Consider the following 25004-nt stretch of genomic DNA (forward strand, 5'->3'; position numbering starts at 1 on the left):
CCTGGCATAGACACCAGCTACAAGGAACCTCCATAAGATCAATTCTGGGTTCTCCCCGTGATCGAACCTGTGCCATATTCCGTTGTAGCAGCAGTACGGATGTAGCTATATGTTATAAGACTCCTTTGAAGTGTGGCGGATTAAGGTATGGTTCTAAAGAGAGGCATGACCTGCAATACTTCAGAAATTAAAAGTGCATAATCCTTTGTCCCCTGGACACGCCGTCTTGGAATATTATCAGTTACACTGGTGTCGAGACCAGAGTGCTGCTTGTGATATCGACCGGCTGAGTGCTGCTAGCCGCTTCACATAGATGGCGTAGCGTGAGCAATCACCCATTCGAGTACGAATAACAAATACAATGTATGATTTATTTGATTATTTGACTATTTGAATGAAAAGGCATGTACGTGATAAGGTAAATGTAATCAATAATTAAAAAAGACTTTCTTTAAGTAATGTAACGTAAGGATGATTATTGGTGATGTTCTGACGATAATGGAAGTAATAAATCGTAATAAGCACCCACACTGATGAACTTCTCTTTATCGATATAATCACTCTCTCGTCAGATTATCATTTCCTAATTATCACGGGGCGTCGAGACGACGAGTCAGTTTTGACACTAGAGGCGCTGATTTTGTTCCTTACAACGCCTCTAGAACCAGTGGGTTGCGACCATCTTGAAAAGGAGTACCGCGGGTGTGGAAAAGGAAATAATTTTTGATTTTCAAAGAAGCTCTCGCATCACCGCATAGCCCGCGCTGATGATTGCTGCTCTACGCGGCACTTATAGTTCTCCATAAACTCAGCTGAAAACACACCAAAAAGTGTCAGGATTTATTAACAAAGATCATATTTTGTTATTTATGGATAAAATAAACCGTTTTATGAAAGAAGCTGAGACTCATAAGGCCTGAATAAGACATACAGTCTGAACTGGTGACGCAGTAGATGACGTAGGATTATCAAACCTGAATCTCAGGATGCCGATATCCAAGATGGCGGCATTTGATTACTTTCAGTGTCTGAAATTTAATTCAAATTTCGTCACTGTGCGAGTTTGTCTTATCGTCACAGAGAGAATATGCGAGACTGGCCCTCCTCTCCCCTAAAACACGTGTTACGTCCTTTTCACTCTCTTTGAAAGATCAGTAAATTGAGTGTCTGATATTCAGGATGCTACTTCATAAACGGCTGGACTAGTTGTTGTAGCCAGAAAAAACTCTCCTGTCAGCGGACCAGGTAATCGGCCTGCTCAAATTTCCGAAGAATTACTCTTACAACTTCCGTGCCTGAGGTTGCAAGAGAAACCCGCGGAGCATGCGTGCTTGTGTATTTAAGATATTGACAAATATTGTGAAAATAAACATGGCATTTTGCTGTTTCTTCGCTATCCTACCTCACACGAAGAGTAGAATAGACACGACTTGCTGTAGAAGAGGGATATCAGATTTGTCGAAACCATCCCTTTCTTTGTTCGAGTAGGCCGGCGAAGATAACTTTTGCTGGATAAATCGATGGCTTGGAGAATTTTAAAACAGCGCCACGATCGGCAAGAGTTTGAATAAAATATGGAACTTTTGTTTCAACTTCTGCCGATTGTGGCGCTGATTCAAACTCCTCAAAGAGTACACAGGGACGATGAAGTCAGATAAAGACATACATGTACAAGCAATTACGTACACGCGGCTCCACCATTCTACATGTATACCAGTCTGGCAATTCCTGTGACAGAATACGCATTGTAAGTTACCTTGCCTGGTTCTACTTCAGCGGAACACAATAATGGAATCGGAAAATGGGTTTACCATGATAGGGATGAGCAGACGACCTGAAGCCCATGTTAGTTAACCTGGGCCAAATACCATGTAGTCCGCGTACAAGTAGGACGAACCAGAAGGAAGAACTTACAATGCGTAGCCTGTCACATGTACGTATTGGATGAATCACTACACAGGCTATGCGTACTTGTAGATGAACGCTGTGATGTGTAAAGGATCATGTTACACTGCGTAGTTACAAGTGTATGTGTAACGGATTTACTTCTGTTATACCTAATCAAAGCTACATCCATTTATAATTCTTTTTTGGAAAATTTGCCCAGCTCAACAAAGTTGTTATTTGGTCTCCAGTCGTGGGACGCATGGGCTGGCAATTGTGTTTATCCGACGTGTTTCATTTGAACTGGCCGACTCTGAACATAAAAACTCTTGACAATCCCTATTGCTCTTGTATGATGAAAATAAATACAGCATAACAAACTCATAAACGCGACTTTTTGCCTTGATTTTTGTGCGGGGTTTATCAGCCTGAGTGATGGAACCTCTTCATCCTCAAAATGTTGTCAAAAAGTTATATAAATACTTAGCAACATCTCAAGAATTCGCTTGCCCGGTGGCAATGTTGGTCCACATTTTTGATGATGCCGCTCAGGTGTATCACATGACCTGCAACAATGGCGGCGGGACCCGAGAGGGGATTGGATTACTGACGTGAAGATGTTTACTCACTTATTGTCAATAATCATGAAATGTTCAGTTCTTTTTGATAACTTCGTGACTTATTATTGTTGCCTAGCTGTGGTTGTAACTCTGATTCAGCATACGCATGTACTTTTATTCGTTCAGCTTTGATATCTGAAGAAGACGGGCCATGCCAGCGCCTGGTTCTCAATCCTGCAATTTGGTCTATATGACCTTTTGGCGACACTTCGTGTTTTAATGACATTCGACAGTTAAGAACCTGCATCATATATGTATGACTAAAAATGTCGTTTCGTGTAAAGGTTTGAAAAGTAGGGAAGAATGCAAGTTTATTCTTCCTAAATGAAATACTTTGAGATAGAAATCGATGCCAGAACGTTATGGCTGAAAATCTCCTATTACTTTAAGAGGGGACCTATTAAAAATCTTTGGCGTGCCGTACTGGTAACCAGGATGACATGAGGAAAATCGAAGAGCTGAAGAAAAAAAGGAATGGTCATCGTATTACGGAAATGGAGGAACTCCATTACGGCCGCAATAATTAGTCATTAGTTGCTATGAAATGCCTACGCCTTTTTCTCAGAATATCATATCAGTCGTGTAGCGTTAACTTAGGTGAATAATCAAGTTAAAATCCATCAGCTCCTTGAGTGAGATATTTGATATCGTATATATTTGATACCCCGTGTTTCTGTTTTGTCATATTTCCGGTCACACTCACCTTGCTGTGAAATCTAATGAAAGATATAACACGGTCATCCGATAATGTAAATATGGGCCTATAAAGAAATTGTGTGTAATGTTGTTCACCAAATTTGCAATAGGTCCATTCAGCGAAGGACTCCGGTATAAGTAAATACAGATCTTGGACTATCTTGTTGGAAAATGTATCAGATACGCTACCAACCTGTGATGACAATGAATTTAATGTGACAGATAATGTTTTCTATGTGTGGTTTTCTTGAGGATGGCATGTTACTCAGCGTTGTAGTCATAGAATTTCCGCGGTCATTTCCGTACAATATGACCTAGCTATGAAAGTGCAAAATCTGGGTGATATTTTTAGACGCAGATGACCGTTGAGCGAAAAGGGAAGGATTAGGAACATTGGTTCCTCTTTCTCACACCAGGGCAAATTAAAATAACTTCATTTTCAAGAGTGCTCATTTCGGATGAACCAGACCGAGATGTCAGTGAATGGAAAGATATGCAAACATACATGTATAACAACTTCGACTGCCAACAAAAAAATGGTCGAAAGAAGTTTTTAATGTGCCAAAAATCTTTCAGGGGGCGACTTGGCGTCTTGATTGACCAGTCGGAAGAAGAGATGGCGTCACACCCGAATTTCCAATACCAATCAGCCTTAACGATGTACATAATTGTATTGTAACTTCCAAATTCATGTGCGACTTAAAGTTCGTCTTGGTGTCGGTTCGCCGTTTTCGTCGTCATCACCAACCTTGGTTGTCATCTGAAAATTGTCCAGTGTCATGAGAGACGAGGTTTTTTTCATCTTGGGAGGGGTATATGGTCGTTTTTAAACTTCTGGCATCAAAAGGTGCTGGGGAAAGGGCATATGGAGATGAAAAACATGATTCATTTAACTGTGCCAAATATTATCATAAAGAAAAAACCAATGGCATGTATGTACATGTATCTTTACACAATACTACAGGTACATGTACGTGCCTGCGTGTTAAATCATCAATCCGCCAGAGTCAGTTTTTTCACTTTTCTGGCCGAAAATATGCTCCGGTCTGATTGTGCGATGATAGTTCGGCTGACGTTCACCCTTGTCAGGCTTTCAAATTCCCGCAAACAGAAGTTGTGTTTACCTATCAATCTACCGTGCCATGCCAGCACAAAGCAAAAACTCAAATTCATGATAACCAATGATCATCCTTATGAAAACCAAAATAGACTAATCCATGTTGAAATATTTCAAATGCAACGGGACAAAGAGCGCCTAAATTGGCTTATATTGAAAACAGCACATCTTTTTGTCGTCAGGTATGGTCGTAGTAAGTTATAATAAGGTAACAAGAGGTGTGTACGTTTGCCATCCTTCACCAAAAGAAACATAATAATGGCAATAACTACATGTGAATGTTTACAATTTGACCTGAGTCGAGTGCGAGTAAACATCAGCGGGGTAGCATCATTGTCATTTTGTTCTCACAGAATAGAAGGGCGTTCTGATGACCGGGGCTATAATCAGCTTTATCCACCAAAACGTGATAACCTCTATGAGATTGTGTCATTTCATAATTCTATCTTTATTGAAATCTAGAATTCGTATTCGAGTGGATATGTTTATAAATTCTTGCGCACAATGGTGTTTGTACTTTGTTAAATTTACCTTCTTGAACATTATTGTGTCTCGTTTTGGCCATGTCGCGAATTTCGGGTGTCTTCTGGTGCAATTGTAATTCAAGTGAAAGAAGTTATCAAGTTCGTTCGTTTTTCACGTGAAAGTTTGGAAGTCTGGGACACGCTCCAAGTCGTAACGCTAAAGACACAATGATGTATCAAACAACATGAAAGTTCGTTAAAAATATTACAATAATCATATCCAATTATAGTTCTAAAATTTCTTTTATTTTGTATACACTATAAACGCATGGGAGAGAGTGACAACGGGAAAGGAAATTCCGCGGCCTGGGTTGGCTACGATAGACTCAAATTGTCAAGACTAACTTGTACAAAATACCATTCTGTCAACAGGCATAGCCTCCCCCCCCCCCAAAAAAAAACCCCCACAAAAAACGAGAGAAAAATCCGGACAGTAGCATTACGCAGGAGCCAAAACGGCTTTGTAAATGAAACCGGTACAATACCTATTCTCGCGGCCACCTTTTCCTTGTTATGCGGATTTTTTTCTTCTCAGTTCGAGTAAAAAACGATGGAAAAGATAAACAAGATATCTGCGTACTGTTTAGTTTTGTCACTATACACATTCCTACCAAGCTCAGAATGTGAGAATCCCCACCACGGCTCTGTTTCTCAGTTCAGTTGTTTGGGTTTCTGTCGGCCGTGCTTACCAAATAAACATCTTTGGGTCTTCGGAAATATACCATCAACCAACGATGGGGGAGAGCTTACGCATTTCCCTTCTCAATAACAACAGTTTGGTTGATTTTATATTAGCATAATCTTTAATACACAGTAACCGCCAGCGCGGCTCAAATTTAATTTCAAAATGCCGCCATCTTTGTTTTTAAAACATGGCGGGGATATGAGGTCGACACTTTTAGGCAGATTGGGAGTGCGGATAAAAACAATGGTGTTTGAATTCACAGATCCTGTAACAATAAAACCGGGTAGAATAATACAAAGCTTTTAATCTGACGGGACCTTAGACGTTGCCAAATAACCAAATATAAACGCTGGGAGCTACTCAAATCAGAGCTGGTGATGTTCATCAAGCACCCGGGAGGCGCTAAAATAAGGATTTGGTGTTTCTCACGGTCGGAACGTTTATAAAAGTGCCAAGATGGGACGAAACAAGTTTTTGTTAATGTAATCACTACAGATATCTTTGTTATTGTTTCATACTTTTCTATTGTTTTAAACTTAAAAAGATTAATGACGAGACAGACATCTCAAGAACTGAATTGCCTAATGCAGAATTGTGATGGGTGAACTCGGCAAAATGGCAGTCAGTGGTTATATTGTATGTCCTCGCATCACAGCGGTGCATGAAGCAGGAAAATAACTCCTTAGCCTGTGTTGTCCCTTTTAGAAGATGCCGATGCATCATCTGTTCCCCGTGTTTCGGTGTTTCCCCTATTGTTCCCCTGCTTATGGATTAAGTGACAACTAACCAAACATCAACTATTCAAGGCCTGATCTATTGTTGGGTGGCACACAGAAAATACTCACAGATACTCCAACTGATTGCCGGTGTAGAAGTTTAAAATGTCCTGGGATAGAATGTCCGGGAAACAATGGATTATATTATGCGCTTTAATCTCTGAGCTATTGGCGGCCATGGCCTCTATAGAACCAGATAGCGGAATACAATAGGGCCGGACACTTTTTCCAGGGGGACATTTTCTTCTTTTACACCGGATTGCGGAAATTTAATGTGGGCCGGTGTAGAAGTTTAAAATGTCCTAGGATAGAATGCCCGGGAAACAAAGGATTCTATTATGCGCTTCAATCTCTGAGCTATTGACGGTCCGGGTCTCTATAGAACCATAGAATACAATAGGGCCGGACACTTTTTCCAGGGGGGCATTTGTTACTGTTACACCGGGTATCGTTAGTTTTACATGTACACTGTATATCCAAAAACAACCAGTGAGCAATGAGTTTCGGTGGGGAGACTTTGATACCAGTTTTGGTTTGGATGGTTGTACCCTCGTCCGCAGTGTTAATTTTCATATACACTCTTAGAAACAGAGGTTTTGAGCTTCTGAAAACCCATAATTTTTATATGCACGCACCTCTTGGAGGTTTTTTTGGTAAAATGAAAATAGCCCAAATGGGTTTTGAGATTGTGAAAACCTAAAAGGGTTTCTCACTTCGCTGAAAAACCACTATGGGATGCATATTCGTGGAGCAGCCACCGCCATGGGCGAAGCAGAGACAATCAGATAGAGAAATTGCGCGGGGCGAAGGTGGGAAAAGTCAACTCCGGGGCCAGCAAAGGAAGAACAAGACACAACTCCTGATGGGCCAGGTCACCCAAAGGACCATGGAAAATCTACTTGAGATACTAGGGGGGGGGGGGGGGGGGCACCGGCAAGGCAAGGCATATTTGTGTATCTTTCAAAAGCTGAAAAACCTTTATTTCTCAGAGTGACTCATGGGTAAACCGTCGGATTGAGCTATTCGAAGCTGCAGCGGGCCCAAGTTAAGAATGATGGATGTATTTCCTTTCATCATCACCATAAGCACCCAGTTTTAAAGGGCAATTGACCTTGTTTATGTCTCGCAAACGAGCGTCAAGATTTGCCGTCTCGGTTGAGTTTATGCATTTTTTACTAACTTTGATATCAAAACCTCTGGGCAATTAGTCGGTGTTGCTAAAATAACATCGCTGTGTTGGCGGCCTCGAATGCAAATGCAGCCAGATCCGATTTTGTACGTTAAAAGAGGGAAAATGATTTTGTCAAGAGACAGTCTCCAAGCAGATCAAAAACCGAAGAAAGTGCGTAACAATACAGGTAATAGCCGCTAAACTAAAAGTCGTGAAAGTTTGGAGTATTTTTCAGAAATATTATTGGCGAATCGTATTTCCGGCGCGTCTATTTTGTATTCTCCTGTTATATAGCTTGTATGATGATATATAAAATGCCAACCCGTGATTGTTGTTACAGAAAACCTGACGCAGAGACAGTAAATTATGCCATGATTATAAACAATATTATACCAATTATTATTCTAGAATATTGGTTGATGTCTAAATAAGCTTTGGCCAACCCTGCCGCCGAAGAGGCCGTTTACTCTAAACACATCCACTAGCAGGTCATAGTTTATAAATACAATATCGCATTAATCTGTTTGGACGCTCGTTAATAACATCAGCCCAAGCGCTGACTTACGCACTTATTTTTGTGGAAAATCCGTGATTTTCATGACGCATACATTGTACACGTATATGTACATGTAACGTTACATCTTTCCTTCGATTTACGTTCCGGTTTATTTTGATGAAGGCCAAGGACCTACATATCACCAAAAAAAACGTATAATGAAATGAATAAAATGAAACCTATGAATTAACTAGTGTGAGGAAAGGAACGATATAAAAAGGGTGACACTGCTCTTTTATTGTTTTTGCTATACCCGAAATTGCTCTGAACAACGCTGTACATGCACAGTGAGTTGCTGTGTAATTGTTCGACCAAGGCGGGATGTAGCTTTGTCAAGATTGTCGTGATGTGGCGAAGGCCTAAAACCCTTTTGTACGAAATGAATCCATTGCCGTGTAGATGTGTTCGTTCGAATGAAACAGTGTCAGTGTAACTCGAAGGTACACTTTCTGTGTAATTCTTCGAAGGAATGATTTGAAAAAATTATACAGTTTCTGTGTGATTTTTCGAAGGAATGATACAGTTTCTGTGTAATTCTTCGAAGGAATGATACAGTTTCTGTGTAATTCTTCGAAGGAATGATTCACTTTCTGTGTGATTCTTCGAAAGATTGATACACTTTCTGTGTAATTCTTCGAAGGAATGATACAGTTTCTGTGTAATTCTTTGAAGAAATGATACAGTTTCTGTGTAATTCTTCGAAGGAATTATTCACTTTCTGTGTGATTCTTCGAAAGATTGATACACTTTCTGTGTAATTCTTCGAAGGAATGATACAGTTTCAGTGTAATTCTTCGAAGGAATGATACAGTTTCTGTGTAATTCTTCGAAGGAATGATACAGTTTCTGTGTAATTCTTCGAAGGAATGATACAGTCTCTGTGTAATTCTTCGAAGGAATGATACAGTTTCTGTGTAATTCTTCGAAGAAATGATACAGTTTCTCTGTAATTCTTTGAAAAAATGATACAGTGTTTCAGTGTGATTCTTTGAAGGATTGATACAGTTTCTGTGTAATTCTTCGAAGGAATGACAAGTTTTTATGTAATTCTTTGAAGAAATGATACAGTTTCTGTGTAATTCTTCGAAGGAATGATTCACTTTCTGTGTGATTCTTGGAATGATTGATACAGTTTCTGTGTAATTTTTTTAAGAAATGATACAGTTTCTGTGTAATTCTTCGAAGGATTGATTCACTTTCTGTGTGATTCTTCGAAGGGATGATACAGTTTCGGTGTAATTATTTGAAGAAATGATACACTTTCTGTGTAATTCTTCGAAGGAATGATACAATTTTTTGAAGCAGCGATGTTCTTATTTTGACGGAAATGATACAGCTGTGCAATGATATAGTTAACAGCTGTCTGTGATACAGTTGCTGCATATATAATGATTATACAGGTGCTGCGTAATTCTTCGAATGAATGATACAGTTGACCAGTAATTTATAGTCCGAAAAAGTAAATGTACATTTTCAACAATAAAAGGCAAATTACGATTCAGCAGCAATTTGGCCATTTTTGTTTTGGAATAAATACCACATTTTCTTCTGGTTACTATTTACACTCTTGACCGCCGCTATTCAAATATTGTTTCGACAATCTTCCATGCCATTAAACCATTTACCCACAATAACTTAAATAATTGTCCAAATCGAATGTTTTCTTAAAAAATCACAATCCAATTCAGACTGACATGATCGCGTTGCTTTTCGTAATCGCAACACAAAGCGGGACTTATTGTACAACTTTAAATGTTGATCTACAAACCAAACGTTTGTCTTTTTAAGGACTTTGCTTATTCGCGCGGTTCTGGGCTTAATAGCTGTGTTTATATTGTCATCAGCCTAACTGAGGTGGTGAAAGTCTCACCTTCGATCTTTTCATCGCGACATCCTTCTCTAAAATGTCTCCGCAGATGCTTGGTTCCCTCGTGTTCCGCCGCCTGGAACCAGCCCAATACCCCTTGGGACTACTCCCCCTTCCGTAGCTCCCATTGCGGCTGGAATCAAAGGTAATACGATTGGGTCCCAAGCACATATTTAGGGTTTCTCAAATAGGGTTAATGTTACAAAAACACAAACTGAAATACGCCGCTTCCGAAATCAAATAAGCTTACCATTTGGCCAGCAAATGTTGATTCAAGAGATTTCCAGACCTTTCCATATTCTCTGTCAATCCAAACTTTTACATTTTTAACAGGCGTTCGGGTATACATTTGCCAAAGCCGTTTTGTCCAGACAAAATTCGGCGCTAAAAGAGTTGTCCAGAGTGCCGGTTCGCTGTTGAAACTGAATGTTCTTACTATCAAATGGACCTTATCCCCCCTCCCAAAAAAACACATTGCCTTATTCTGAGTGCCACAGCCAATGAAATTCGGCAAACTTAAAATGAAAACAACTGCGGGTTGAACGCATTTGTTTAAAAAATTTCACTTTCAAGTTTTATTTTCAATTTGGTTGACGTTTCGACCGCATTCATTGGAGGTATGAGACTGAACAATCCTGAGAAGATAGACATTCACCGATTTTGGAACATCCTGTAGGCATGGATAACTAGATATCAATTAGGTTATTAAACAGACTATAGCTGACTTAGGATGAAGAAACGCGATGATTTTAGCAGCTAATTATCCACAATTGAGCCACAGACAAGTTTACACTCTGCCTAATCACTGTTTATACTGGGGGTGGTCAGTTTCTCTTCGCGAAATTTCAAAATAAACATACCCTAAACATCCTGGGTGGGCCGTCAATTGTCGACAGTATTTTGTAAACACCTGTGCAAAAGACGCTTCCACTGATTGGCGCTTTCCTTCTGTAAGATTTCTACCAGGTTGTGATTGACAAGGGGGCGGGGCGAAATAAGGTTTCGATGGCTTGTGGTGGTGCAGGCGTTGGGTTCCCATCTCTTGTAATCCAGCCGTATTGTTATAAGGTCTAACGGACACACGCCACCTACTGGTAATTGTTTTAAGTGGAGTGACTCCCCGTCCTTGTGTCAGTTGTGTTTTGGACACTGAGAGCTCTGGACGCTTATCATTTGCTCCCGTTGAGAGATCACTACACGTCACACGCCAACAGTCAGTTACCTGTCCCAGCGTAACTTGAGAGCGGACTGGAGTTGTGAGTTTGGAGTTGCCAGCCTTTTGGGAAATCAGAATTTTTGACTTTTCGTTATCAATTCTCCATAAGGAAAGTTGTATGTCTTATGGACTTCATGTTATGAAGGTCCTCTGAGGATTAGTCGTCATTTCACATCTTGGACCCTTTTCTTTAATTCGTGTCATTGATTATCACTCAAAATGTCAACTGCAGGATTAGCGAGCAATTCACTTGCTTCTTTGTACGCAAGATACGCCATGGCAGATCCGAGATTCGCGTATCAAGCTCCTGGACTTTTCTACACTCAAGCAGATTACAACCGTGCCTATGCCTTGAGTATGTTAGCGGACTTGGAGAGACGTGAGCAGCCGCAGAAACCGCCGTATTCGTACATTGCACTCATCGCGATGGCCATCAAGAGTGCCCCGGACCGAAAGATCACGCTGAACGGGATTTATCAGTTCATCATGGACCGGTTCCCGTACTATCACGACAACAAGCAGGGGTGGCAGAACTCCATCCGCCACAATCTCAGCCTGAACGACTGCTTCCTGAAGGTTCCGCGGGAGAAGGGAAAGCCAGGGAAGGGAAACTATTGGACCCTGGACCCGAACTGCGAGGAGATGTTCGAGAATGGTAACTACAGGCGCAGGAAGAGGAGGGCAAAGAATGCACTCAAGGGCATCGGGAAGAAAGACGGGGCAGACGAAGGAGACTGTTCTTACGATGACGGGTTCGAGAACTCGGACGACGTGGATGTCAGTAATGACTACGATGAGGATGATGTCCGGTCGGTTTCACCGCGGTCTTGTGATTCACCCCAGGAACTCAGGGACACTGGGTTAGACTCTGACGATATGTGTGACAGCGATTCGGGGTGTAAGGTCGGCAGCAGTGTGTCCTCGAGTGAGCCTGGCGAAAAACCTACAGACTTGTCCTTACCGTTAAAACGAAAACTTTTCACTATAGACAGTATCATGGGACGCGAAACGGAGTCGGATAGTGCCAGCAAACGTGTGAAAGACTCTACCTGTCATGCCAGTGATGATAGGGTTTCAAAACACGACAATAATTCTGCAGATAATTCGAAAAAGGACAAAAAGACTGACATTTTTGATCGAATTCCTTCGCCGCCACCGAAAATTTCGCCACCGTGCAAAACTCAGATGTTTTTTCCACCCGGTTTCGTGCAAAATCCATACTCGCTTCACCCCATGCAGCGGACTTTACTCGGCCCTTACGGGAATACTGCCATGAACCCGGCGATCCATGGACTTACTTCGCCTTACGCTGGCTTGGCCGGTGCGACAGGATTATCTTACCTCGGACTTGATGGGGTTCGTATGTCACCGTACGCCGGGGCCTTTGCCTCGCCGCTGCAAGTTGCTTACCCCCACGGGAACGGGGCTCGGGCCGGCATGACAGCTTGGCCACAGGACTCTGTGATTGCTAGTGAAGCTGCCTCCCGGTCGACAGAGGGCCTACCGGTTGACAGCAAGATGTGAGAGATGAGAGACATACATTCAGGTATCAATATTTTTGATCGTCTTCTGGTTTGACGACCGAAAGAATAGGCCAGTTTCGCAAGCCTGAGCTATGGATAACGATCTACGAAGTAATGTATTTTATTTCATGATTTATTCCTTCTACAGATAAATTCTAGATGATTTACGAGTGACGTGTAAATGAATTAGCACCGTATATACTTGATGACACCACTGCATTTCGTACTTTGTCTTTCGTAACGGATTGTGAAACCTGTTTATTCTCAAGATTTAATGAGATGGTAAGAGTTTTGTAAACCGTCCAATCCATGATCATTATGACTTGCATTTTAACAGCCTGGGTTCAAAACGCTCACATCCAACTGATCCATTTACTTGTATTTCATTGAGAAAGAAAGTGATCAAACTTTGAATTTATTGGAAATCAGAAAATTACGTTAATTTGCGTTGGTTCGTTGGTTTAGGTTGGTTGCTCTAAGGTTGGCCCGTCTTCCTCCGTAGCCTGCGCCCGCGCGTTCTTGAAGCTCGACAATGTCTATACATTGAGGGACAAGAATGTGGCCGACTGAACGTTCTTCATTCGAACAATGCCAAATGCCATAGCTTGGTTAAAATATCTAAAAATTCAATGATGTCACGTGATGAGGTAGAGTGTTTTGCATCTATCGTGTGCATGTTTTATCATTTATTATTTCGTCATCAATTGGATAGACGGCACAGAGGAGTTTTCACAGTATCTCTAGACCATGCTCGAGATGAAGAAAACTTGGTTACATGTATACGCGGTATTTCCATATTTATCAGGGCAGCAATTTAATTACCGGTCTTCGGTACTTAGTTGCTTATATCACCAGGCTTAAGTTGGAAATACAAGTGATATCTTTTCAGCCAAAGATTCTGATGTTAAAATCCAACATTCAGGTATAAGTCAGGTACGCGTACACTTTGCATGTTTTCGTTCGATTGTTGGACACAAAACCATTTTATAAAGCCAACTGACACTCATGTGTTTCATATTGCCATCTCAAGAACTTTTGAACAAGTTTGTCCTACGGAAAATCCCTTGTTTAGACATCACTTATGTTGTGCGTTGTGGGTGATCAAAAAATCGTTTTTTCCACTTTGAAATCTAGGATGTCACAGTTAACTTTCTGATCTCATTCCCAGAGACAAATTACTGTATAAACCGTGTATTTTTACAATAATTAGACAGAGAATGACACTGTTTGAATTGAAAAAAACCCAGCAACCCCAAATTGGCTTATGCAAAAACAGTTCCATTCCTAACCCAAAGTATACCTATTCCACTTGTTTTCTTTGCTAAAAAAAAAGGAAGCTGTTATTGACACGACGGTCGTGCCCCGAATGGTTATTGTTAGCACTGCGGACCCGACCATCGTTTCCGCAATGCAGGCTCCCTTCATTGCGGAAACGACGACGTCGTGCCAACAAAAACGAAATTTGGTGTTGCGTACCCGACCGTGCGTGAATATAAAACATGGACCGGAACAACCTGAATACGGCTTACCGACCGTCGTGCAAGCAGCGATGAAACTTAGTATTGCGGACCCGACCGTACCGTGGCACGGCCGTCGTGGCTGCAAGTCTTACCCTGCATCACTGCGGACACGACGGTAATGCTCTTACAGATTATGGCGCTGCAGACACGACGGTCGTGACACGACGGTCGTGTCAATAGTCACTTCGAAAAAAAAATGTACCAGGTCTCACAAATTGATATTGAACGAAACTTAATTCATAAGAATCACTCTATCTGACGCTTTCTCCAGTATTAACATCATTTTATAAAATATTGATAAAGTGGTTAAAAAATTTAAAGAATTTCGTCGAGAAACCTAGAGAAAGATAATTGATACAAAGCGATTTCGAAATTGTGTGCATCTTGTAATTTTTCACTTGGGTTCTCTTGTTGCAGTCACACATACTCAGTGTCATAAATGGCAAGATGATTCCTACACATTTACTAAATGGGAGTTGCAGCGATCGCAGATCTGATGGCGAACTAAACACGATGGTTTCATACTAACAACTGAATCATCATATCTTTATTTTCCCACAAATGTGGCATATTACAGACATCAAAGCAAACTGCGAACGTGAGAAAGTCCTAATCTAGCGCTACCCGTGGCCCCGGGTTAATCTAAAACAGATGTAGATTCTGGCAACGAAGCTCTGGGTGGTACCATATGCAATATCTGACACTCCCGGCCGAGCGAGATCTAAGTTGTGTTTACATCCAGTGAGCCGGTCACTTGACCTCAAGTTTCCGGAAATACGCGTGCATAAAGTGGGCCAGTCCCGAGTGACAGGTTGTCAACAATGAATCCTCAATTTACCCTAACGGTACTAAATGTAATCTAAACAAACAATGCACCTGCATTCCAATTAAAGTTGCGCGTGTACAATGTTGCTAAACATAACTCTATGACTAATACACAATAAGTGAAGAACCTTCAAATACAAAATGATGAAAAGATGATGCCAGAACCGATAATCCATTTCGTGTCGATGTTGCTGATCATAAAAAGTTCAATGTCTATTCTTTTGAATAATGTCTATTTGTCTTTTCTCATGGACGACAGGCGTCGTAACCCCGACGGAGGGAAGCTAAAACGGGTACTGCACCCCTGCTCATAGGGTGGCCCGTAGGTTGGCTAGGGGAAGGAGACACCTTATATTTCCTTAGTAGACGGGTCAAGACCTGGTCTACTTGCTACCCCATTAGTCCATTTGTCCATGTATCTGGCGTTCGGTAATCCATAGTGTGCTGGAGAGTTTCGGTTAAGGTTTACTGTTCGTAATAGTCTAGATTCTCCCTGATCCTCAGCCTAGTAAGGTCCGCGGTTGACCTTTTAGGGCGACTCGTTTCATTTCTGTTCAAAACAGTTTTTTCAGATGCGGTCTGCTCGATTAATTCGTCAACATTTAGCTCTAGCGGGTACAATTTTCCAATCGCGCGGTTTGATTTTCCAGTTGCGGTGCGCACTAGTGCTGACCGAGTCAATCCATCGATTCCTGGGTGCAGTTCCATGATTATTCCGAGTTTCCATTTTCTTCTGGGCGTGTCCTTGTCGTGTACTAGCACTACGTCGCCGAGTTTTATGACGTCACTTTTTGCGTTTTGCTTTCTGAGTTCATATTGATGCTGTTGCCGCAATCTCGCGAGGTATTCATCGTAGAAGCGTGTTCGGAACGTTTCTAGGAGTTGAGCGCGTTTGTGTGCTATTTTTTCAAGCTTATCGCGACCGGCGTATGTTGGATCAAATGATTCATTCTGCATGTCTTCATTTGGCAACAATGTGACATCATGTCCGTAGATGAGGTTATTTGGCGTGATGGCCTTCAGTTCCTTCGGATCCGCTGATAGATATGTAAGTGGTCTGTTGTTTATGGTAGCCTGGATTTCCTTAATCAGGGTCTGGAATTCGTCAATCGAGACTAGTGATTTGTTTAGAGTTTTCTTGAGTGCTAATTTGGTTACACCAATTAGTCTCTCGTGAACACCGGCGAACCAACTTGCTTGTACAGGCGCATATTTGAAATATATTCCTTTGTCGGTGAGGTGATTTTTGAAGCGGTCACTGCTAACAATGTTGTATAAGCGTTTGAGTTCTGCATCGGCTCCTGTGAAAGTTTTAGCATTGTCGCAATATATGAGGCTTGGTGTGGAATGTGTTGACGTGAATCGTCTGAAAGATCTGATGAAAGATTCCACTGTAAGATCCGGAGTGATTTCTAAGTGTACACCGCGTGTTGTGCAACAAGTGAAGAGGCAGACATACACTTTCTGAGTGGTGTTATTGACTCGCACGTAGAGATGCGATGTAAAGTCCACTGCTGTAGATTTGAAGGCGGTTAGATCGTTTATTCGAAATTCTGGTAGTGGTGGTGCGACGGGTGTGAGGTATGGCCGGCCTGCTACTTTCTTGCAGATGACGCAGCGTCCAATGACTTTCTTCACTGACGCCCGCATGGACGTAATCCAGTATTTGTTACGAAGGTGTGCCATGGTTGAGCCAACACCATAGTGAACCATGGTATGATGAGCGTTTTGAATGACCAATGTTGTCAGGTAGGATCGGTGGGGCAGTAGAATCGGATATTTGCGGTCCGGTGCCACATCAGCGGCGGAGATTCTCCCCCCGCAGCGGATAATGTTCGATTTATCTATGAATAGTCCGAGCTGGTTAATGATGGCTGGGCGTTTAGGAAACCTGGTAGCCCTCCCGGAGTGGAGGCATTGGAAGTAGGTCAGTACGTCTGCATATGCTGTGGTTTGGATATGTGATATCCATAATTTCTCGGCTTTGTTTACATCCTCTGCAGTAAGCATGCTACGGTTGATTGGTCCTGACCTGAAGGCGCGTGTCACAAGCGCGGTGACTCGGAGAAGTTTCTGCAATGAGCTAAACCTGTTGATATCTATGACATTGCTTATGTTTATGTTTTGACTGGCTGGTTGAAAAACATTTGCCATTTCTACTCCTGCGGCAAGGGTTATCGCGATTTCAGGTTTGTCCTGTATATTCTTGAGGGGCCATGTATGCCTTGGCTGGGTTAACCATTTAGGTCCTGTGATCCATGACGATCTCTGTAATTCTTCATGTGTAGCACCTCGGGACAGGATATCGGCGGAATTTTCATCTGTTGCCACGTGATACCATGAGTTGGGGTTGGATTTCTCCCGGATGATGTTTACACGATTCTGTACGAAGGGTTTGAGTTTCTTTCCTGACTTCAACCAGTAGAGGGCGATTTCAGAGTCTGTGGTGTAGGTAATTTCAATCGCTGGGTAGTCCTTTGCGTAGATTTTACGCAGGGTGTCGCCGAATTCAACTCCCATCACCATGGCCATCAGTTCAAGTTTTGGTACTGTTTGGTGTGCGTTTTTGCTGGATATGACTTTGTTTTTGGATCCTAACAGCGCGATAGTGGTATCCTGTTTAGCGTAGGCGACGCATCCAAGTGCGGTGGTTGGACATGCGTCACAGAATATAATGATTTCAAGTGGTTTTTTGGTGTTGGCACCTAGCCAACGTGGTAGTTTCACATCATTCACCTGTCTGAGGTTTTCGGCTATCTTGATCCATTGTTCTTGGTCCTGTGATGACAAGTTTTCATCCCAATTGCTATTTTGCTTCCAGAGTTTATTTACAAATGCTTTGGCGGGAACAGTCATTGGTGCTATTAACCCCAGTGGGTCGAAAACGGAAGCGGTTAGTGAAGTTGCGATCCGCTTTGTAAGTGCCTGTGGCAATGGTAACTCCTTTTTTGCAATGAACAGTTTATCCGATTTGGTGGCCCATTTGAGACCGAGGACTCCGACGTCATTTGACTTAGTTTGTAATCCGTCTGCTTGAATCTGGTTGGTAAGCTTTTCTGAGTTTGAGCCCCATTGACGGAGATGCATGGCGGCGGCATTTAACAATCCACGTGATTCATGATAGTATGCTAATCCTTCTTCATCAGTGTCCACTCCAGTTAAGAGATTGTCCACATACAGTTTATTTTGCATATCTTTAGCCACAGGAGAATCAGCATGGGCGGCGAGATGCTTTTGTAGCGTAATGGCAAGGGCAAAGGGGCTTGATACATTGCCGAATATTATCGTGTTACAGGCGTATGGTACAATTTCCTTTGTGACGTCATTATCCTTATACCAAAGAAATTTCACGTACTTTCGGTCGCATTCCATCAGTCGTACGGATAGAAATGCGCGGGCGATGTCGGCGGTGAGTCCTATTTTGGCAACACGAAAGCGCATCAGCAATTCATTCAAATCCTGCAGCATGTTTGGTCCTTCGTACAGGCAGTCGTTCAGAGATGGAGATCCGCTGCTTGCATCAAACACGATCCTGACGGGTGTGGTCTCACTGTCTCGTAGGACTGGGAAGTGAGGGACGTAGTAACCTTCGGTGTCAGCTGTAGACTCATGGGAGATTTCAGACACAAAGTCTTTCTCTATGTTTTCACGCATGACATTGACGTAGGCATCAATTAAATCTAACTTACGCAATCTTCCCATGACTTGTTTTATTCTCGATTTGCAGGTTTCCAGATTGTTGGGCAGCTCAGGATGGTCTGTCCTCCATGGCAGGGGCACGTAATATCGGCTATCCTTGTATTGTATTTTGCTCAGGTATTCGTCTTTGAACTTTTGGTCGTATTCCGTGTCGGTGACGTCACTGGTATGCAAGGCATTGGCTTGTAGGTATGATTCTAAAAAGGCAAGTTCGTTATCCTGGATCGCTACCTTATGAGGTGTAGCTTCACTTGAAGCAGTGGTGATAATGGTGGGTGTCATTTTTGGCCTCAGCGGTCCAGAGACGAAGCATCCTATATTACTGAACTGGACAGTCGGCCCGTCTCCTTTTACCATGCGGTTTTCGAGGAATTCGAATGCGAAATCAACTCCTAACATTAAATCGATAGTCAGGGCCCTATCTGAGAAATCATTGGCTAAATCAAGCCCAGCAATATAATTATACTCCTGGCAGGCGTCCCAGCCTATCTGAGTGATGGGTTTCACGATTTCATCGTTTGATATGAGGGCCTCGATGGTTTGAATTCCGTCATTTGTTTTAACGTTGACGTAGGCTGCGTCATAGATGCGTTTGGTGACGTGTCCGGCGAATCCATTCACATTTAGCGGTCTTTTACGGTGGGGTTTCAATCCTAACCTTGTAGCGGCTTCCTTGCTGATGTAAGTTACCATACTTCCTCTATCGATGAGGACACCGGCGATGGTTTCTTTGTCGTCATTTAGGAGTTTGACTTTCCCGGTTTCGAGTAGGATGATATCCATTTCCTGTTCTTTGGGTTTAGACTTTTCCTGGTTTTGAGTCTCACTTGGGATGGCATGTGTATTTTCGGTATCCAGTGGGTTTGCGATTGGCGGTTGTTCCTTTCTAACGGTAACGGTACAATGACTTTGTGGCGCAATGGCACAGCCACTAGTTGCGTGTTGTTGAGAATTATTTCGAGGCGGGTTTATTCTGGATGAATTGGCGAAATAATCATGCAGACTGGTGTGATGAAACCGGTCGCATGTGCGGCATCTTTTTTGATTTTGACATTCCCGGTAGAAATGCGGTCCGAGGCAGTTGGAGCAAAGTTTATGTTGACGCACGGCAATGAACTTTTCATGCGCTGGTAGTTTGCACTCGAAAGGGTTATGCGGTCCTGCACAGAAAGGGCACACTTTTGGTCGGTTGTAGTTTTGCGGCGGTGGTTTAGTATAAGTAGTATTCGGCACACTCACGAACGATTCCACGGAGATCCTGTTATTTCCTGCGTGAGAATTATTCCTCTGCTGCGTTGCTGTCGTTGGTGTATCCATTCTTTCGCTTATATTCTCTAATTCCTCAGTGAATCGATCCATGAATTTTTTAACCTGGAAACGGTCTCCTTGACCGGCGGTACCGATTTTCTCGCGCAGAAATTTTGGTAATTTTCTTTCAATGACAGGAACTATAAAGGTTGCACATTGTTCTATTGATACATCCATATTTTCAAGTGACCGTATGTCACCAAGAATCTTGTTGTGAAATTCCCGGAGGCTGGCGTAGTGACCCCCTGGCGGAGTTATATCAAGGAGGTTGTAGACGTGAGCTCTCGTTATTTTCCTTGGTTGACCGAATCTGTCTTTCAATAGTTGGATGAGAGCTGGTAGATTTTCTCCGGACGGGTGTAGTCCGGTGATAGCATCCTTGGCGTTCCCTGTGAGTTGTCCTATTATGTAATTGAATTTTGTAATGTCCGCGTAGTCTCCTTTGATGACGTCAGCCTCGATGGCGTCCCAGAATGCTGTCCACGCCGTGAATTTACCGTCGAATATCGGTAATTTTAGCTTCGGCAACTGGGCGGTCTTATTCTTCCTTCTTTCGGTTGTGACATCTGGGCTCGAAGTCGTATTCCGTTTTGTTTGTCGAGCTAACGAATTCTTGACCTTCAGCAGTTTTATTCTACTTTGACTGCGAATTGCGCTGCTGTCGGTAATTTCCTTGTCGATGGCGTCACTATCTTTCAGGTCGGTTAGTTGCTTCTCAATTTGTTCGTTCATTTCAAGTATCGTCTGGTACAGATCGTTCATCTCCTCGAGATGTCCCTCCACTTCGGCAATATCATCTTCGCTGATATCTGCGTTTTCGAGAACTGCCGTTGCAGTCCCGAATTCCGTGTCTAAGGTTCTGAGCCGGACATCCCTTTTTTGTTGTAAGGCGAGAACGCCTTTTTTAAAGTCCTTAGCTTGCTTTTTGGACATCGTGGTTACTCGTTGCGTTGTGTTGTACTCGTTGCGTTGTGTTGTAGTCGTTGCGTGTAATCCTGGTCACGGCACCATGTCATAAATGGCAAGATGATTCCTACACATTTACTAAATGGGAGTTGCAGCGATCGCAGATCTGATGGCGAACTAAACACGATGGTTTCATACTAACAACTGAATCATCATATCTTTATTTTCCCACAAATGTGGCATATTACAGACATCAAAGCAAACTGCGAACGTGAGAAAGTCCTAATCTAGCGCTACCCGTGGCCCCGGGTTAATCTAAAACAGATGTAGATTCTGGCAACGAAGCTCTGGGTGGTACCATATGCAATATCTGACACTCAGTATTCACTGATATAAGATCTATCGCAAAGGTGTATTTCTACCCATCAATGTTTTTATTTAAAGATAGATTGAGCCGAGTAGGCTACTGTGAACCGCCAAATTATCTTGCTTCCTTATATTTGCGATTTGCTATATTTTCTGAGAAAAGAAAATTTTCATGATTTGACTTTGGCTGGGATTAGGAAATTTTCTAAACTTTTGAAAGTCATTTTCTTGAAAATTTCGCGATTTTTTGTTTTTTGGCGAATTTAGATTATTCGCGAAATTTGCAAAAACATGACGCACGCGAAAATTTAGCGGCTACCATTATCAACAGGCCTCGTGTTGATGACAATTAACAGATGGTGATACAGCGGATGTTTCCAATGCACTGCATGCTGGGAGTGTTTATTCCTAAGAATAAACTGACCTTATAGAAGTGAAAGTTGAGTGTACGGGTAAATGTTATGGAAAGAGTACGTGTACGTACGCATAAGAATAAACTGGTAGACCGTTGTTGAGGCTTCAATGGTTAAATTTACGCAATTCTGATTTGCGCATTTACCAGATGAGTACATAAATTCGAGTGTTAACCCTTTGTGGGTCAAGATGTTTTCGCTGGGCATTTTACAATATTGATCACAATTATATTGCATTGGGTGAAGATGTTGTAGAGCCTACGTGGCTGTAAGGACGTTTTGAAGTAGAAAATACTAGGTTTCTTATTCAGGTCTTCGTCAACCAACTGTACCAATTTCGTGTTATTTAGTCTGAATGTTTACGCTCTGCTTCGGCATAAATTAGATGGAGATATTGTCGAGTTATTTATTGTTCCAGTGTAAAAACTGGTTATTAAAATGTGTTAGCTTTTCTAAATCTTATGTTTTGTTCAGTTTATTGGTGACACACCTCGCGTATTCGTTGCACAAAACCCCTGCATCATTTTCGCAGACGGTATGAGGCAATTGGTAATTCACATGAAAATGATTATTGACGCCAACAGATCATCATCGCCTGTGAACACGATGCAGTCACGTGCACCTACGTACGTCTTCCGCCACCTGCGAATGCAGTGAACCGTACTGTACTTCAAATGCCCTAACTGAATCAGCTCCACTATTAGCAGAAAATGGAACAAAATTTCAAGATTTTATATCATGTTACGCATGCGTATGAATGAGTTTGAGATCTTGTCCATGCGCTTGCGTAACCGGATGCAAAAATCTGGCCCTTTCGTTTCATTTTCTGCCGTTCGTGGCGCTGATTGAAAGTCCTCAAAGGAGTTTTGCACTGGAGTTGACTTCGAATATCTGTATGACTGGATGAGTTCACGATGGTCTCCACTGACCAGGCGAATGTACAATCGGTGGCTGTTTCTTCACGAGATGGCCCACCGGTGATGTCATTATCTGAATCCTGGACGAAGCACTGAGGAGGAGCGCGGATTGGTCGAGGGAAGTCTGGTCTACTCTGATTGGACGAAACTGAACAGTGGTTGACTGGCCGATCTATCAAAAAAACTGTTGATTAGACTAGATCTGCCAAATGAATCAGACCTGCGCTTCGAAATATCTGGCCCAATTTTTGAAGGCGAGTAAGTAATATTCCTTCACAGATCTGATTTTCAATGATTCCCTCCAATTCTAAAAGTCATTTTTATTCAGTACATGAACATGGTCACGAGATACGAAGACTATAATTGTAACATCGCAGGTCTTATTTTTGGGCAAAATTCAGTTTTTCAGTTATTTAGCCCATAGCGATGTGCACATCAATGGCGTCATTTGCGGTGGGTTAAAATCCATATGGCAACCGTATTTTTTTTCTGAAACATCCTGTCATTTTAATAAAGCCTACAGTTGCGTGAAAAAACGCATAATCAACGTCTCTAAAAACGCACTTTTAAAAATGTTTATATCAAATCGACCTCTCCTTTTACTACATAAAGCAGTGCACATCATGATGTTTCACTGGGAGAAAAAAGCGGGTACGTCAAGTGTTTAACATAAGTGTCGTATCTATTGTATCAAAGCCAAATTTTATACACCCTCATCTCACAAGTCGAGAAGGTGTCGCACCACTCAAAATTTTCCAAATAATGGGTCAGGCAAGGGAAGCATATAAACATCATCGCATGATTCCCTCTCAAAAACGGCCCTTTGTTGACAACAAACACGTTTTTCAACTAAAACACTTTAAATTGGCGTTTTCTGATACGGCATTTGTGACAATCATAATTCCCATAGCAGCTGCCCTGTACCACTTCAGAACGACTCCAGTTTTGCACGTCGTGAGCAGAATGTCGAAATTATGAATTAAGCCAGGTTCTCATGTATTTAGAAGTTAAGCCTTTTTTCTTCTTTGAAGTGTTTTTGATGGACGCGGAAAGGTTGGCGAATAATGTTGAGTTTAAGTTCTGTGGCTTTTGTGACCGATTTTGCAAGTACATGTTTGTTAAATCTATGTCAACGAGGGATAAACTTTAAATTATTGATTGTCAGGTTCATAGATTAAGTTTTACCAAAGTGCATGTAGAGAAAAAAAAAAAAATTTTGAATGAATATAACAAAGATTTTATAAAAGATATGAATGTGGAACTCCTTCAGAGATTTTTTTAAAAACTCATGGGCTGACAAAATTTTCCTGAACTCAGATACTGTTTTTTATCAATTCATTGTAGAGATATCAACAAGGCGAATAAAATGATACCTTATCTAGCTCTAAACTCCTAAAGATGAAGGAGATACCCGTGCAGGGCAGAGAGGTTTAAGAACATCGTCAAAATAACGTTTCTTCATTCGCCTAATAATCTCTACTGAACGAGTTCATAGACTTTATTAATTCCTGATAAAACTACATGTATAGGCTGTTCAAAATTCCAGGTGACCAGACGTTTGTTGAAAGCAGCAGCGGCGGCATTCAAATGCTAGTTTTTCAATGTGACGTTACAAGTTGTAACACTAGTTAGAGAATAAGGAGTTTTCGCAAATCCCCCGAAACGCCCACTCGAACGCCTGTCCCAATGTTCGACATCGTGCTCAGGAGCTCGAAAAATGGGATAGGCGTTCGCGTTCGCGTTTAGAGGGATTTGCGAAAACTCCCTAGTGCATAGAGGATTCGTAATAGAAGTAAATGTTAAGTTACAAGAATACAAAATTCAAAAATCAATCATTTTAACATATTCTACATTTGCACACAACGATACAAGAATTTTGTTTCAGCAGCTAATTTCCTTTCTTCAAATCCAATAACTGCCATCTACATTGAGCTGACGCTACCCAGAGTATTTGTAATGGCATAAAGATCAAGTTATAATTCAATATATTTTTTATTGACAATATCTGGATTCCTGGTTTTAGATGTCCCCTTTGGGCGGCCATAATTCACAAATGTATATATTTAAGAATTGCCTAAAATTGTTTGGAGTAAATATATAAATTCCTGCGCTCTCGAATATCATGGTTGATTTGACGGCGATAGGAATCGTATTCGAACCCGGGGTCAACACTATGATCAAACAGTATAGTGTAACCATTGTTCCCTGCGTCCAGGTTGAGCTATGAGCCGAGCACGAGTTCGGACAGTTTGGCAAGAGTCATTGGTCATTTTTATGGGCCAGCCCTGTGATGAAATTACTGGTTTGTCTTACCCTTATAGGAATATTTCTAAGTTTTCGTTTTGCACGTGTGTAACCATTGTGCCCTGCGTCCAGGTTTAGCCATGAGCCGAGCACGAGTTCGGACAGTTTGGC

General features: G+C 41.9%; 2 protein-coding genes across 2 annotated transcripts; one reads left to right on the forward strand and one right to left on the reverse strand.

The window, feature by feature from the left end:
* The first annotated feature begins 11090 nt into the window (after window positions 1-11090).
* On the forward strand, window positions 11091-13961 carry LOC135495966 (forkhead box protein C1-A-like). Its single transcript, XM_064785021.1, has one exon. It carries the CDS (start codon window positions 11332-11334, stop codon window positions 12634-12636), a length of 1305 nt encoding a protein of 434 aa, XP_064641091.1. The 5' UTR covers window positions 11091-11331; the 3' UTR covers window positions 12637-13961.
* A 1484-nt stretch (window positions 13962-15445) lies between these two features.
* LOC135496060 (uncharacterized) lies at window positions 15446-20920 on the reverse strand. The gene has a single exon (XM_064785170.1). The coding sequence runs from the start codon at window positions 20918-20920 to the stop codon at window positions 15446-15448; it is 5475 nt and encodes a 1824-aa protein (XP_064641240.1).
* Between the last annotated feature and the right edge of the window lie 4084 nt (window positions 20921-25004).

This window comes from Lineus longissimus, chromosome 11 (genome assembly GCF_910592395.1).
Source record: "Lineus longissimus chromosome 11, tnLinLong1.2, whole genome shotgun sequence".
NCBI classification, from domain to species: domain Eukaryota; kingdom Metazoa; phylum Nemertea; class Pilidiophora; order Heteronemertea; family Lineidae; genus Lineus; species Lineus longissimus.